At 52.6% G+C, this 15,488-nt stretch overlaps 1 protein-coding gene across 2 annotated transcripts in view; it reads left to right on the top strand.

The window, feature by feature from the left end:
• GRK5 (G protein-coupled receptor kinase 5) overlaps positions 1–15,488 on the top strand; it is a 232,351-nt gene that overhangs the window by 167,874 nt on the left and 48,989 nt on the right. For both annotated transcript variants that reach the window (XM_069567275.1, XM_069567276.1), the window contains exon 4: positions 9,606–9,683. In XM_069567275.1, the coding sequence (XP_069423376.1) occupies positions 9,606–9,683 (78 nt within the window). The remainder of the gene's footprint in view (positions 1–9,605; positions 9,684–15,488) is intronic.

Here is a 15,488-nt window from a genome sequence, read left to right on the forward strand (position 1 = left end):
GCGCAATGCTTGTCTGAAATACCTTTTTTTTTTTTTTCCTTCCATCCTGACTGGAACTCCGAGGAGGGAGGAGGTGGTGGTGTCGTTAGGGGAGCATGCCCCTCCAGTGCTCCTGGCTCAGCCAGGGACACCCACACTACTCCCCACCTCTAGGCTGAATTTCTTCCAAGTGGAGTTCGGTGAAAAATAACCCGTCCTTGTCGGCTCTGACGTCGCCCCCAGGAAAGACTGCTTGCTGCACAGTCCTAACGTCTGAGAGTCTCAGGTTGAGCAGAAGACATGGGCTGTTTTAACATGGGACCTGGGTGATCCGGGTCAGTGGAGCTGTTTGTGCATCAGACACAAGGATGATTTGGCCCTTAGTCTTGGTTACTGAGTGGCTTCTGGGAGCCTGAGAAGGACTACCCCATCGCCCTCCTGCAGAGAAATGGATTCAGTGACCCAAGTCAAGGCTTTGAGTAGATTTGGCTTCAAGACCAGTAGGATCTTGCCATGGACCCCTTAGAGACTGACATACTCCTCTAAATTGTTTTCTCGAAGCCTTGATGGCATCCCACCTCATTTGAAACCCTCTAGTCCCCAAGCTTGGGTGGGACTTAAAGTTTTCAGGTCTCTGCTCTTTGGGATTAGGGGAGGTTTGGCAGATTCTCAACCATATTTGGGCTTCCCAGGTGGCACGAATGGTAAAGAACCTGCCTGCCAATGCAGGAGACATAAGTAATGCAGGTGCAATCCCTGGGTAGGGAAAATCCCCCGGAGGAGGAAATGGCAACCCACTCCAGTATTCTTGCCTGGAGAATTCCATGGACAGAGGAGCCTGGAGGGCTAAGTCCATGGGATCACAAAGAGCTGGACACAACTGAAGCGGCTAAGCATGCATGCGCAACCATACTCAACACACATTTATGAGATGTCTTCAACATATCACACTCTGTTCTAGCAGCAGGAAACTATGGAGTGAGCAGGAGAAGGAAGTTCCTGCCCTTATGGAGCTTGCTTTCCAATTAAACAGAAGATTGAAAAAGCAACAAAGGGCATTTTTTTAATGGACTACAAGTTCAAATACCTATCAAGTATTCATTATTTGTTGCTGGGAGGAAATTACCTAAAACTTAACAGCTTGAAACAACAACAGGCATTTATTATCTCATAGTTTCTGTGGGTCAAGGATGTGGGAATGGTTGACCAAGGTGCTACTGGCTCAAGGTCTCTTTAAAGGTTACGTCAGGATGTTGGCTGGGGCTGCAAGTTGTCTGAAGGCTTGATCTGTTTCCAGGCTTGTGCACATGGCTGGCATGTTGGTGCTGGCTATTAGCTAGAGGCCTTAGTTGTCTTCGATGTGAGCCTCTCCGTGAACTGCTCGAGTGTCCTCATAAGAGGACTGGCTTGCCCTGGAGGGAGGATGATAGAAGCTGCAGTGTCTTCTCTTTTTCATCTGTGCTGGGTCTTCGATCCTGCACAAGGGCCTTCTCCAGCTGTGGCAAGAGGGGGTTACTCTTCATTGCGGTACACAGGCTTCTCATTGTGGAGGCTTCTTTTGTATTGGAGCTCAGGCTCTAGGCCTGCAGCCTTCAGTAGTGGCAGCGCATAGGCTCAGTAGGTGCGGGTCACACACTCTAGAGTGCAGGCTCAGTGGTTATGGCCCATGGGCATAGTTGTTCTGCAGTATGTGGGATCTTCCTGGACCAGGGATCAAACCCATGTCCCCTATACACTGGCAAGCAGGAGTCCTGAAATGTCTTTTGTAAACTGGTCTCAGAGCTTCCATGTTGTCATATGTCTGATATACAGGTTGGCTCTATTTGGTTTGGAAAGAGCCTTCTCAAGAACATGAATAGCAAGGGGCAAAGATTACTAAAGTCTCCATCTTAGAGGCTGGCAACTACAAATATGATGTTACAACAGATGGAATCTCACATCAGGAAACGCTAGAAGTTATTCCAAGATATTCATTAGCTCAGAACTACGGAAAATCACTTGACATTAATAGCCAATCCTGAAATTTTGTTGTAAAATGACTTGAAATGCCTCACCAGGGGAACTAAGTATTCTGCTTCTCTTATTTTTGAATCATACCCAGTATTTGTTTTTGTCCTTCTATCACCGCTGTGATCTCCCAAAAGAGTGAGGGGGACGGTGGTAGTTATCCTTCAGGTAGATGTAGAGACCCTCAGAGCCTTTGGTGAAGCTAGACCCTGGGAGCAGGGTCATCTTGAAAATGTACCACTTAAAAGAAGAAAACCATAGTCAAATCTATGGTTTTTCCAGTTGTCATGTATGGATGTGAGAGCTGGACCATAAAGAAGACTAAGCATTGAAGAATTGATGCTTTCAAAATGTGGTGCTGGAGAAGACTCTTGGGAGCCCTTGGACTGCAAGGAGACCAAGCCAGTCAGTTCTAAAGGAGATCAATCCTCAGTACTCATTGGAGGGACTAATGCTGAAGCTGAAGCTCCGATACTTTGGCCACCTGACACAAAGAGACTACTCATTGGAAGAGACCCTGATGCTGGGAAAGATTGAAGGCAGGAGAAGGGAATGACAGAGGATGAGTTGGTTGGATGGCATCACCGACTCAATGGATGTGAGTTTGAGCCAACTCGGGGAGGTGGTGAAGGACAGGAAAGCCTGGCGTGCTTCTGTCCATACGACTTAGCAACTGAATAACAACAAACTGGGTTCATCTATTGGACATCTGTGGGATTGTTCTGTCTCCTTGGTGCCCCGCCTATACTCCTAAACAACATGGCTCTTCCAGAAGCTGCCCTGTTCTTAGCGATGTTACCTGAAGACCACAATTGATGGGAACAGGGATGAGCCTGTGAGCCAGTGCAGGTCAGTGGGTCCTTTTCCTGGGGCTTATTGACTTGAGGGGAATTCCTTCTCTGGTAGAGGAGGCTTAGAATAAAAAACCTGGCCACCATGTTTCCTGCCACTGGAGCAAGTCAGGCAGCACCCAGGGAGAATGAGGCCAACACACACACAGACACACAAACACACACAGACACATACACACACAGACACACAGACACAAACACACAGACACAGACAGACACACATGCACACAGACACACACACACAGACACAGACGCACACACATTCACACATGCAGACACACACACATAGACACACATGCACACACAGACACAGACACACACAGACAGACACCCACAGACACATAGACACAAACACACACACACACACAGACGCACACACATAGACACAGACGCACACACATACACACATGCAGACACAGACACAGACACATAGACACAAACACATACACACAGACACAAACACAGACACACACACACACAGACGCACACACAGACACACACAAACATGCAGACACAGACATACACACACAGAGACACACATGCACACACACACACAGAGACACAGACACACACACACACACATGCAGACACAGACATACACAGACACACACAGACACACACACAGACACACATGCACACACACACACACATAGACACAGACACACACACAGACACAGACAGACACCCATAGACACATAGATACAAACATACACACAGACACAGACAGACACACATGCACACAGACACACACACACATAGACACAGACGCACACACATACACACATGCAGACACAGACACACACACATAGACACAGACACACATAGACACACACACACATAGACACACACACACATAGACACAGACGCACGCACACACAGACACACACACAGACACACATGCAGACACACACACACGCACACACATACACACAAAGACAGATACATACACACATGCATACACACGACACACAGACACATACACAGACATACACACAGACACACATGCACACAGACACAAACACATACACACGCAGACACAGACATACACACACAGACACAAACAAACAGACACACATAGACACAGACACACACGTGCACAGGCACACACACACATAGACACAGACACACACACATACACACAGACACAGACGCACACACACAGACACACAAAGACACAGACACATACACACAGGCATATACACACACAGACACACAGACACGTACACAGACACAGACACAAACACACACAGACACAGACATACAGATACACACAGACATACACATACACACACATACACACAAAGACACAGACACATATACACACACATACACACAGACACACACACACAAACGGACACACGCACATGGACACAAACACACACACAGACACATACACACACAGATACACACACAGACAGACACACAGACACACACAGAGACACAGATACACGACACAGACACACACAGAGACACAGATACACGACACAGACACATACAGACACACGTGCACACACACAGACACACAGTCATACCCACACACACATAGACACATACACACACAGACACACACACCGTCACACTCACACACACATAGACACATACACATGGACAGACACATACACACACTGTGAGAGTAGGTTCCAGAGGTGCTCACGTCCCTGGTTCTGTTGCTCTGGGCCAGGCTGCATTTCCATTTTCCCCACAAGTTGGTTGTTCACCCCATCCTCGGAGCTCAGGAACCCAGAGATTCTAGTTGCGCCTGACTCAGACTAGGTTGAAGTTCTTTCCACTTAGAATTAAAAGAGTAACAGGGAGAGCCCTGTGGGGAGTGAGGAGGGGGAAGAATGCCGGGGGCTGGGGGCAGAGGAGGAGTGGTGAAGGGGCGGTGAAGGAGAGCCGCTGAGGGCTGAGCTCCCAGGAGAATGATGGGTGGGCAGGAGGCGAGAGCACAGGCCCTCTGCCGTGGGACTCAGATTCGTCAGCCAACCACCACCCCCCCATCCCACCCCCACCCCAAGAGAGGGTCAGAACCGTTTCCTCTGACTTTTCTGAGTTCACCTCTGTCAAGGTGTGTCTCTCAAGCTTGGTGGCTGTGGTGCCACCCCTCCTTGGGGTCCCTCCTCTCACCCTCAGCTTGTACCCCACGTGGCCAGGGGTCCGCTCCCCCTTCCGTTCTCCCTCGAGCCTGCCCCAGTGACCCTGGGCCAGGGAACCCTTCCTGACCCAGGCCCGACAGGGCTCCTAACACGACAGCCAGGGATCTGCGAAGGCTCTGCCTGCCCAGGGGACACAGGCTGTGAGGCTGAGCAGGCCCATCTGACCCCGGGACCCTGGTGCAGGGACACCCCTGTTTGTAGGCTTCTTCGTTCTAGCTGGGTGGATGAAAAGCGGCAGGTGATGCCAGCCTTCTGAAGGATTTTTCAAGCATCAGTGAGGGACTTGGCCAGAGATGGATGGCTTGCTCACATGTGAATGAAGTAGGGTTTAATGAAGGGCGTTTGTCGGAGTCCTGGCCTACATATGCAGATACAAGCCTTCGCTGCCTCCAGCTCTGCAGGGACAGGGGCCCATACGGGAAGGAGTGGGAGAAGGCAGCTGCAGGAGCCTGGGCGCCCAGCAGGGAGGGAACTGGCAGGGAGCTCCCCATCCTCACTCTCCTCTGTCCCGAAGCAGGGTGGGCAGTGACTCCAGAGGGGCAGACGGAAACCCCTGGCCCCCAGGGTTGGCACCGGCAAGATGCCAAGGCCGGTGTGGGAGGAGCCGGGTGTTTCTCCAGAGAGGGCTATGGGGAGCAGCCTTGCCAGCTGGGCGCGTCACTTGTCCCTGCCGCGAAGACTCTGGAAAAGCTGACCACATCGGTAATTACAGAAGCCGGAGGTGGCGAGACCTCAAAGCCTCTCTGACTTCATCTTCCTGCCAGGGCAGGAGAAGGGCTCCCGAGAGGAGGGGGATGACATCTCGCCGAGAGGAATTCTGCTCAGACTCCTCTCTGTAAAAACCAGCGCCGGCTTCTGTGAGAACGTGGAAGGGCCCCTTGTACCGGTTTGCAATCTTCATGTTTTTTTAAAACCTCATCTGAGAGAAATGTGTTTAATAGAGGACATATTTTCATTAGCATTTCCTGAGATGGATGATGCAATTAGAGCCCGCCAAGAGAATGAAATATTGGCTTTATAAACTAGGATGTACACAGATGTTTATACCCTTTTGGCAGGCACAGATATATAAATAATTCTTTTCGCCTTGAACTCAATGTCGTATTTTGCGCTTTGTGTTACAGCATCTCCTCCCCAAAGCCCATTCCTGTGTTTGGCATAAATCACCGTGCGGAGAGAAGGCTCATTAAATGCCTCCCTTGGTTGGCACCATGGATGTATCTGGGGAAGAGAAGTGTTCTCCGAGTGGATTGGCAAGGAGCTCTTCAGCACTCTGGCCGTTAGGGCTGAGCCCAGGGCAGGAGAAGGTTTCAAGTGGGCAACACAGCAGGGAGGACAGTGTGTGTCCCCTTTTGGGGGGGTGGGGTGGGGACAAGCCCACCCGCCCTCTCGTTGGAGGGAACTCTTACGGATGGACGTCACAGGTCCTCCTGGTATGTCATTTACCTCTCTGTTCACTGAAGTCACTGTCTGCCATTTCCAGTTGTAAAATTCTAGGCTGTTGGCCCAACCCAACTTCTTTTAATGCATTTATGTTTAATTGGAGAGTAATTGCCTTACAATGTTGTGTTGGTTTCTGCCGTAGCTCAGCACACATCAGCCATAGGCATACGTGTGTCGTCTCCCTCTGGAACTGCCCTCCCACCTCCCACCCCATCCCACCTCTCTGAGGTCGTCACAGAGCACGGGCCAACCCAAGTTCTTATTTGCTTCTTCTGTTTTCTGGCTGCAGCTGATTTCAGCAGCTTTTGCCCACCACCTGGGCAAGGGTGCTCCTGCGGGAGCGGATTCCTGGTGGTCCCCGCCTCTGGCCCGTGTGATCGCCCTGAGTGCTGCCCGGGGTGTTTTTCTCCGTAGGTGGCCTCTCAGGACGGGTCCCCCAGGAGCCCCTCTCGGGGGTCACGGTAGAGACATGGCCTGTCACTCCAGGTGACTTAATCGGTGCAGAAAGCCCAGTTGGAAGCCTTCTGTTGGTTTTCTGCCTCCCAACACAAATGCTCTTCAGGTGGTGGTGACCTGACATGGACTCTCAAAGAAAGGCCTTTTGATCCCAGGCTGGGGAGGCCTGTCCCGGCGTGCTCCCGGCTGCCTCCCTGTGGAACCCTGGCGCCCAGCTGCCCGGCCGGGCCTCTGCTGGGAGGCAGCTGACCTGAAAGTGTTGTTATTTTTTTTAACGTGGGTTTTAGTACCCAGAGCAATAATATTTTCAGCTGGCTATTGAGGCTGATTAGTGAGCCTCAGGCCTCCGTTTGGTTAAATAGAGCCGCCTTCGCAGAGGTATTTTGGGACGGTGCAAATCCAGAGTTCTGCGTGGGATTGAGTTACCCCCCAAAAGGTAGGCGGCCATTTGCCTGTGGCCTGGGCCCTGCAAAGCAGTCTGGGTAAATTCCCACAGAGCCAGACCACCAGGCAGGGTTCCCAGGGCAGCTGGACACTGGGAGCATCTCTCTGCTCCCCTGGAAGATAGGTGGGCAGTTGTGTTCTAGAACCCTCTGCCCTGGAGAGGTGCAGCTCCAGCCCAGGAGGGTCTTCCTGGCTGGACTGGTGAGAAACCGGACTCTAGACACTGAGTTGAGAGTCTGCTTTGAACCAGCAGGGGGTGAGGGTGTAGCTGGGGGTGAGTATTGGGGTCTAACTCCACAGTGAGGTGGCTGGAAAAGGAGTTTCAGACCCTCTGTGCTGATGTCACTTCCTGTCTCTTTGGAAATAGCTGCACTTTTGGATGGAGACTGACAAATCCTTGGGTGGCAGATTTTGAACTAGTTATAAACAATCTGCAATTAGTTCCCCTGTTGAAATGAGAAAGGCAAGCTCACCAGGCTTTTCATTAAGTCGAGGCAGCCTTTTATCCTCTTGGCAAGTGGGTCAAGTGCCTGTGAAGGAGCCTCACTTGGGGTCAGGGAAAATAAAATGGTCCATCTTTTGAAGCCTCACGTCTTTCTATAGAGCCCGAGTCCCATTGGCATGGTCAGCGATCCGGGTACTAACTTCCTTGGTGTTTCTGTAAAAGGTGTCCAGGCTTGGAGGTCCATGTCCCAGCCCTGCTGCTTCCCCACCATTGACCCTGGGCAACTCTGCTAAACCCCCTGCTCTTTGTATGTGAATGAAGGGGTGTGATTGCAGCCCTGCCTTCTGTGTCACAGTGCTCTGTCGCTTCAGTTCAGTTCAGTTCAGTTCAGTTGCTCAGTCGTGTCCGACTCCTTGCAACCCCATGAATCGCAGCACACCAGGCCTCCCTGTCCATCACCAACTCCCAGAGTTCACTCAGACTCACGTCCATCGAGTCAGTGATGCCATCCAGCCATCTCATCCTCTGTCGTCCCCTTTTCCTCCTGCCCCCAATCGCTCCCAGCATCAGAGTCTTTTCCAATGAGTCAACTCTTCGCATGAGGTGGCCAAAGTACTGGAGTTTGAGCTTTAGCATCATTCCTTCCAAAGAAATCCCAGGGCTGATCTCCTTCAGAATGGACTGGTTGGATCTCCTTGCAGTCCAAGGGACTCTCAAGAGTCTTCTCCAACACCACCGTTCAAAAGCATCAAATCTTCAGCGCTTAGCTTTCTTCACAGTCCAACTCTCACATCCATACATGACCACTGGAAAAACCATAGCCTTGACTAGGTGGACCTTAGTCGGCAAAGTAAGGTCTTTGCTTTCGAATATGCTATCTAGGTTGGTCATAACTTTCCTTCCCAGGAGTAAGCATCTTTTAATTTCACAGCTACAGTTGTTTAGTTGTGTCCAACTCTTTGTGACCCTATGGACTATAGCCCACCAGGCTACTCTGTCCATGGAATTCTCCAGACAAGAATACTGGAGCAGATTGTCATTCCCTTCTCCAGGGGATCTTCCTGACCCAGGGATCAAACCCATGTCTCCTGCATCGGCAGGCAGGTTCTTTACCACCATATCACTACCTGGGCTCAAATAAGGTTCATATAAGCACATATGAAGAATCTCTGTGTGTTCCCTTTGTAAACTGAAAAGCTGTCAAAGTTATGCCATGCATATTATTGTCTTCTCTTACAAAGTGCAGTAATTGCAAGAGTGGTAAATACAGCAGCCGTTAATTGAGTATTTATTATGTGCCTGGCTTTGTCTTGTTCTCTCTGCACAGTCGCCCTACACGTAGGCGCTTTTTCCATCTGCATTGTATGGAGGCTGAAGAAACTGTCCAAGGTCATGCAGCATGTAAGGTCTGAGTGACCTCAGGCAGCCTCTTGAGGGCCTTCCAGTTTGCTGGCTCTAATTAACTTCCAGCAGCTTCCTTTGATTTTCCTAAGCGTGTGGTTCTCCCCACCAGCTGCCTGGAGGCCTGACCCTATCACCAAAGGGTCTGACTCTGTGGGTGTGGGGCAGGGTCCAAGCACCAGCGTTGGCTCCCCAATGACCCTAGTGTGCGGCCGCTGTTCTGAGCACGTGTCCACAGTGGAGCACAGCCGGCTGGACTGGACACCAGGGCCCCTCCCTTCTCTGGGCCTCACTCCCTGTCCTGCCGAAGAAGGAGTTTGGTCATATGACCTCCAGGGTGTCTTCTCCAGGGGCCTCTAAGGTTCTACAATTGTAAGAAGCTCATGAGCAAATCTATTATTGTTCTTTTTCTTCTTGTTTTAGGCAGAATATGAAGTTACTCCAGATGAAAAACTGGGAGAAAAAGGGAAGGAAATTATGACCAAGTACCTCACCCCAAAGGTAAGAGGCTGCCCAAACCCCACAGCAGGAGCAGTGGGAAGCCTTATCCAGGAATATGGGCCCCCAGGTCTGTGCCAGGCCAGTGGGGAGCACCCAGCCAGGGGTGCCATTGGTCTCCAGATTCAGAATATTTATCCTCTTCAGAAGTACCCAAGCCTGGCAGGGCCAAGGCAGGTGGTCCAGGCCAGAGCAGGCCTGCAGTGGGGAGGCTTGGTTCTTGGGGGCCCAGTCCCCTCCAGGGGCACTCTTGCTGCCCTCTGCCCATGCCCAGGTGTTTGTGGCGGGACAGGTGAAGGCTCAACCGAGGCAAGGGTCAGAGTACCCAGAAGAAAGGGCTTGGCAGGTGTGGGTCTGAGAGGTTGGTGTGACGGGAAGGGCCCAGGAGTGCTTAGGAGGAGGGCCTGGCTGAAGCTGAGTGGGCAGAGGTAACATTGGCTGAACACAGAGCAGAGTACTGAGTATTCCAAAGTGCTCTGGGGTATGCTGAAGGGCGAGGGGCCACCCTGATCTCCCCTGGGGTGTGGGGCCACCCCCATGGCCTGTGCGCACTCATGGTGGCCCTGATGCTGGAGGCGGTGAATCAGGGCTGCCGCAGCCACTCAGGTTTTGACTTCCGGTCAGGAGACAGAGGTAGGACTGTGAACAGAAGGAATCCAGGTCACACAGCAGCTCCTCCTGTGACAGTGAGCTGCTGAACCCCTGCCCTCCCCTGCATCTGCTGGTGAAGGCATTCACAAGGGGGTTAAACCCACGGTAGCTCCTTCCGAGTTTACAACCCGGCCTCCTCCCCTCCCTGCACTTATGGACAGTTTCTGCACAGTTTTACACATTTTATCCGCATGGCATGGAAATCCCTCGAGGAGAAGGGTAAGCCCCACCTCGTTGTTCTCAGCAGGGGTCCCAGGGGTCCTTGGCAGTTCTGGTCCCACCTCAAGCCTCGCTGCCCCCGGTGATGTTAGGGAGGTCCCAAGGGCCCACGCATGTGATGTGGGCCCCTCGGGCTGCACTGAGCCCTTGCCTGGAGCAGCCGTGCTGGCCTGCCGGCCACTGGCCCAGCCCCACCCCGAGGTTGTCCCCTGTGGCACTTCCTCCTGCTTCTGCTGAGCCAGCACCCCTGTTACCTCCCTCCGCTGTTTCTCTGCTTCCGTTGTAATCCTACATGCCTCTTAATGGAATGGCAGGCCACCCCAGGGCCTTTTGCACTTTTCAGAAGCAAGAGGATTCATGTTCATCAGCTCTTTCAGACGCTGGACAGGGCTGGCTCGCTCTGCGCAAGGCGTGGCCCTGGGCACACCCAACTGACTGCTCCATCTGCAGGGACAGACCTGGGGACCCAGCTCACTACACAAACTGCATCCAGATGCTTAGACAGCAGTACAGAGAGTGTCTGCACTCCACCTCACCAGTGACCCCTACCCCACCCCCAGTGACCGCCCCCTACCCTACCCCCACATCTGCTGGTCTGGCTGGGATCTGTGCTGAGGACGAGGTGGTTCCTTGGCCGGCCTTGCTGGCTCCTTCAGCCCATCCTAGGGCTGCTGCAGGGGGTCACTTCCCTCTCTCTCCACTGGCCAGCCTTGACCAGAAGACTCTGCTCTTGGACCCCGGTCTGGGCCCCCCGGACCTCGCTGCCCCTGCTGCGCGCTGCCTGTGTCTCCTGGAGGGATGGGGCCCAGCCTCCCCCTCAGCTCGGAAGGTTTTACAAGTGCTCAGAGCTTGCCAACATTTTTTCCTTAAGTACTCCTCAATTTTGGAAATTTAAACCACACCATATGTTATGGCCCAGGGGCCTGGGGGAGGTGGTCCAAGTGGTCTGGGGGTTGACTGTTTTCCTATAATAAATTCTGCACTGCCGGCCAGGTCCTTCCTGCATTCACTCTAGCAGGAGCCTCTGTTCCTTCTCGGGGCTGCAGATGCCCCGGCAGCTGGGAGAGGAGCCATGTGGCTGAAGCCCCAGCTCTGAGGCCTCCGAATGACCCCCAGGAAGGACCCTTGTCCCCAAACCCAGATAGTCTTTACCTCGCTCTCCTCCTCAAGGTGCAACTTGTGTCTTGGCTCCAAGCATCATTTTCCAAAGGGTAGACGGGGCTTTCCTGGTGGCTCAGCAGTAAAGAATCCTCCTGCCAATGCAGGAGACACGTGGCTGATCCCTGGGTTGGGAAGATGCCCTGGAGGAGGGCATGGCAACCCACTGCAGGATTCTCATCTCGAGAATCCCATGGGCCAAGGAGCCTGGCCGGCTACAGTCCATGGGGTCGCAGAGTTGGACATGACTCAGCAACTAAACAACGGACGCTGATCATTTGAGAGGATCTGTGGAAAACACCAGACTATCACCGACTCGATGGACATGAGTTAGAGTAGCGAGGCCTGGCATGCTGCAGTCCATGGGGTTGCAAAGAGTCAGACACGACTGAGCGACTGAACTGAACTGTGAAAAAAACACCTCTGTGGTCAGTTACTTGTGGATATGACTTTTCGCGGCATCTCTCCCTTGTAAAGATTTACCCGGTGTGTGAGCACATTAAAGGCTCTTAAGAAGTCCTAAGGTAAAGAAACCAGCTCAACTGATAAAGCATTTCCCCGACTCCACCCTCGCCCTAATTTCACATCCTGCTGAATACATCTGGGGCTGCAGAATGCCTCCAGGGATCTTCACGACCTGGCTTCCAGCTTTCACTCCCAGAGCCCCCAGGCTGGGCACTCCAGCCGCCACCTCCCAGTCTCATCTTGATATGCCTACCTGGTCACCTTTGTCCGAACTGTTCCCGGCAAGGCCTCCAACCTGGAAGGCGCTCCCCCAACTCTTATCTTTCTCCTTCTGTGTCTGCTCCACTGCACAGAGCCTCCTCTGCCTCTGGTCAGAAGCCGTCGCTCCTACCTGCTGCTCGGTTGTGCCTCTGCAGGTCTCTGGGGTTGATGCTTCCACAGCCCCAGAGGCTGGGTTCTGGGGAGCCCCCCCTTACAGAGGGGGTGACAGCGCATCACCAGATGGGCCGAATGCGGTCTGACAAGAGCAGCGGTGGACAGCGCACAGGGAAGTGAGGAGGGCCGGGGGGAAGCTGTCCTGGGCCAGCCCAGGCGAGCCAGGAAGGCTTCTGAAAGTTGATGCAGCTGAACCAAAGGCTCACGTGCTGATGAGGAAGCCAGGTACAAATGGAAAGAAAGGAGAGGGGCCTTTCCTGTGCAAAGGTCCGGATCAGGGGCTCTCACCTGGAGGGGTGGGTGGCGGCTGGCAGAGGCTGGATATCTTTTTGATTGACACAAATGGGGAATGTGCTCCTAGCATCTGATACACATGGTTCAGAAATGCAGCTGAACGTCCTGCAATGCACAGGATGGCCCCCCCACCTAAGAATTATCTGGGCCTGAAATGTCAGTAGCGTTGAGGGTGAGAGGCCTTCGTGCGTAGAGGGGAATGGATGTGTGTTGGCAGGGAGGTCAGTGTTACAGAAGTGTCTCTCCCCAACCCCTAAGCTGAAAGTGTCTACTGGCAGGCTTATTTCTAGTAGGGGGACAGGGACCTTCTGGGAGGCAGGGCCTGGAAAACCATGGTGGGGCATGACTCATTGGAAAAGTCTTTGATGCTGGGAGGGATTGGGGGCAGGAGGAGAAGGGGACGACAGAGGATGAGATGGCTGGATGGCATCACTGACTCGATGGATGTGAATCTGAGTGAACTCTGGGAGTTGGTGATGGACAGGGAGGCCTGGCGTGCTGCGATTCATGGGGTCGCAAAGAGTCGGACACGACTGAGCGACCGAACTGAACTAAGGGCAGTGGGGAGCCCCAAGGGCTCTGAAGGCCATGTGCAGCCCAGGTTGGTCTTTCTGCCCCTCGTGTAGCGGAGGAAGGGGAGGAGGAGGACTGAAGGCGGGAGGCCATCCTGGGAGCTGCTGCCCTAGCTATGGAAATCAAGAGACACCAGGACCTTGGGAAATGTCAGGCAGAAGGAGCTCTCAGGGGATGACAGGTGAGGGAAGTCAGCAGAGGAGTCCGTGCTTTCCACCTTGAGTCACTGAGTGGGTGCGGGTGGCCCCAGGAAGGGCAGGGTGCTCAGGATGGTGGCCGGGCTATTAGCTCTCTGCGCAGAGATGATGGCATCTGTTCTGTGCATCCCCTCTACCTCCCCCCACCAACCTCCCACAGCGCTGGACACATGGCTGTCATTCATTGTGTTGGTTTGAATGAGACAGGAGGAGGCCCAGGAAGCTTCCCCCCATAAGCCTCTCCCCTCTGCCCACTCAGATCTCTTTCTGGGAAGCTGACACTGAGCTGGCTCGTGTCCCCCAGAGTCTGACAGGGGGTATTTGCTGGGAGTCTGGCTGGCACATCCCTGCTCAAAGTCAAAACTCAATCCCAGAGCTGAAATCTCTCTCTCTCCAAACCCTGACTTGAAGGCGTCCATCCCAGGGACTAAGTCCACTCACTGGATGCTGCCCAGAATCCTGCGTCAGTTGCCCACACGTGGCCAGCTTTGCTCTGGGGGCAGTTAGAGGACACCAGCCTGGGGTGGGCTTTGCAATGGGCCGAACGCTATTGAGATCTGACTCAAAGGCAGCAGAGTGCTTATGTGGAGGCAAGTTTTAGAACCAGGTAGACCTGCGTTGGAAGCTAGGCGTGGTCTCTTTTAGCTGAGCAGCCTTGGGAAAGTTCCTTAGCCTCCTGGAACCTCAGGCTGCTCCTCTGTCAAGTGGACCGGGTAGCCCTGAGGGTCATAAATACCAGCCAGGACAGAGCCCAGGAGCTGCACGCACAAGACCCTCCCTTGGTGGTGCCTCTCCTCTGACTTTCCCCGTCCTGGTCTGTGTTTTTCAAAATCAGGCCATTGAATGATAAAATCATTTAGACATGAATTCCAGCTGTGGAGCTGTGAGAGGCCAAGGAGGGGTCCAGAGGGCCCCCAGCCTCAGAGGGCTGGCCAGAGAGGCTGGACTCCTTCAAATGCAATGCCTTAGTCAGGATGATTAATGCTAGTTGCCACAACAAACAAACCCCAAATCTCAGGGGCTTCACACACCAAAAACTTCTATTTCATGCACACTCTGACTGGGTCTCTTCTGGGTAAAGACTAGGGGGCCTGGCTGCTTTTGTGTGTCCATCACCAAAAGGGAAGGGACAAATGAGGGAAGCACATGAGCTTTAAATGCCTTGGTCCCCATGTGACACTTTATTGTCTCTCCCCAACCCCTAAGCTGAAAACATCTATTGGCAGGCTTATTTCTAGTGCTGGTGAGGCAGTCATGAGCATGGCGTGGTCCATAGATATTCTTAGGCTTGTCAGCCCAGAGGAGCTGCCCAGAGCTGGTCGAATCAGATGTGCATTGGGCTCTGCAGAGATCCAGGCAGCACACCTTTCAGGCACCTACAGATCAGAGGTGATACCTGTAGCAGATGTTAAGGGGGCAGGGTTGCTCTGAGCTGGGGGTAGACCAGGAAATACTCCTAATTATAATAATAAGTAATAGTAAGTGATCCTGAAAAGAGTATTAAACAGCATTCATCACTATAGACAGCATTTAAAACATGCTAGTTTATGGAGACTTCCCTGCCGGTCCAGCAGTTTAAGACCCCGTGCTTCCAATGCAGGGGTTGAGGGTTCAATCCCTGGTTGGGGAATTAGATTCCACATGCTGTGTGGCATGGCCAAAAATTAAAAATAAATAAAATAAAAACAGAAAATAAAATACTAGCTTATGGAGATATAATTCACACATCACAAAATGCACCCTTTTAAATACACAGGTCAGTGGTTTTTAAAATTTTTGCACATGTGCAACTATCACTACTATCTGATTTCAGGAC

Source organism: Ovis canadensis, chromosome 22 (assembly GCF_042477335.2).
Source record: "Ovis canadensis isolate MfBH-ARS-UI-01 breed Bighorn chromosome 22, ARS-UI_OviCan_v2, whole genome shotgun sequence".
Lineage (NCBI taxonomy): Eukaryota > Metazoa > Chordata > Mammalia > Artiodactyla > Bovidae > Ovis > Ovis canadensis.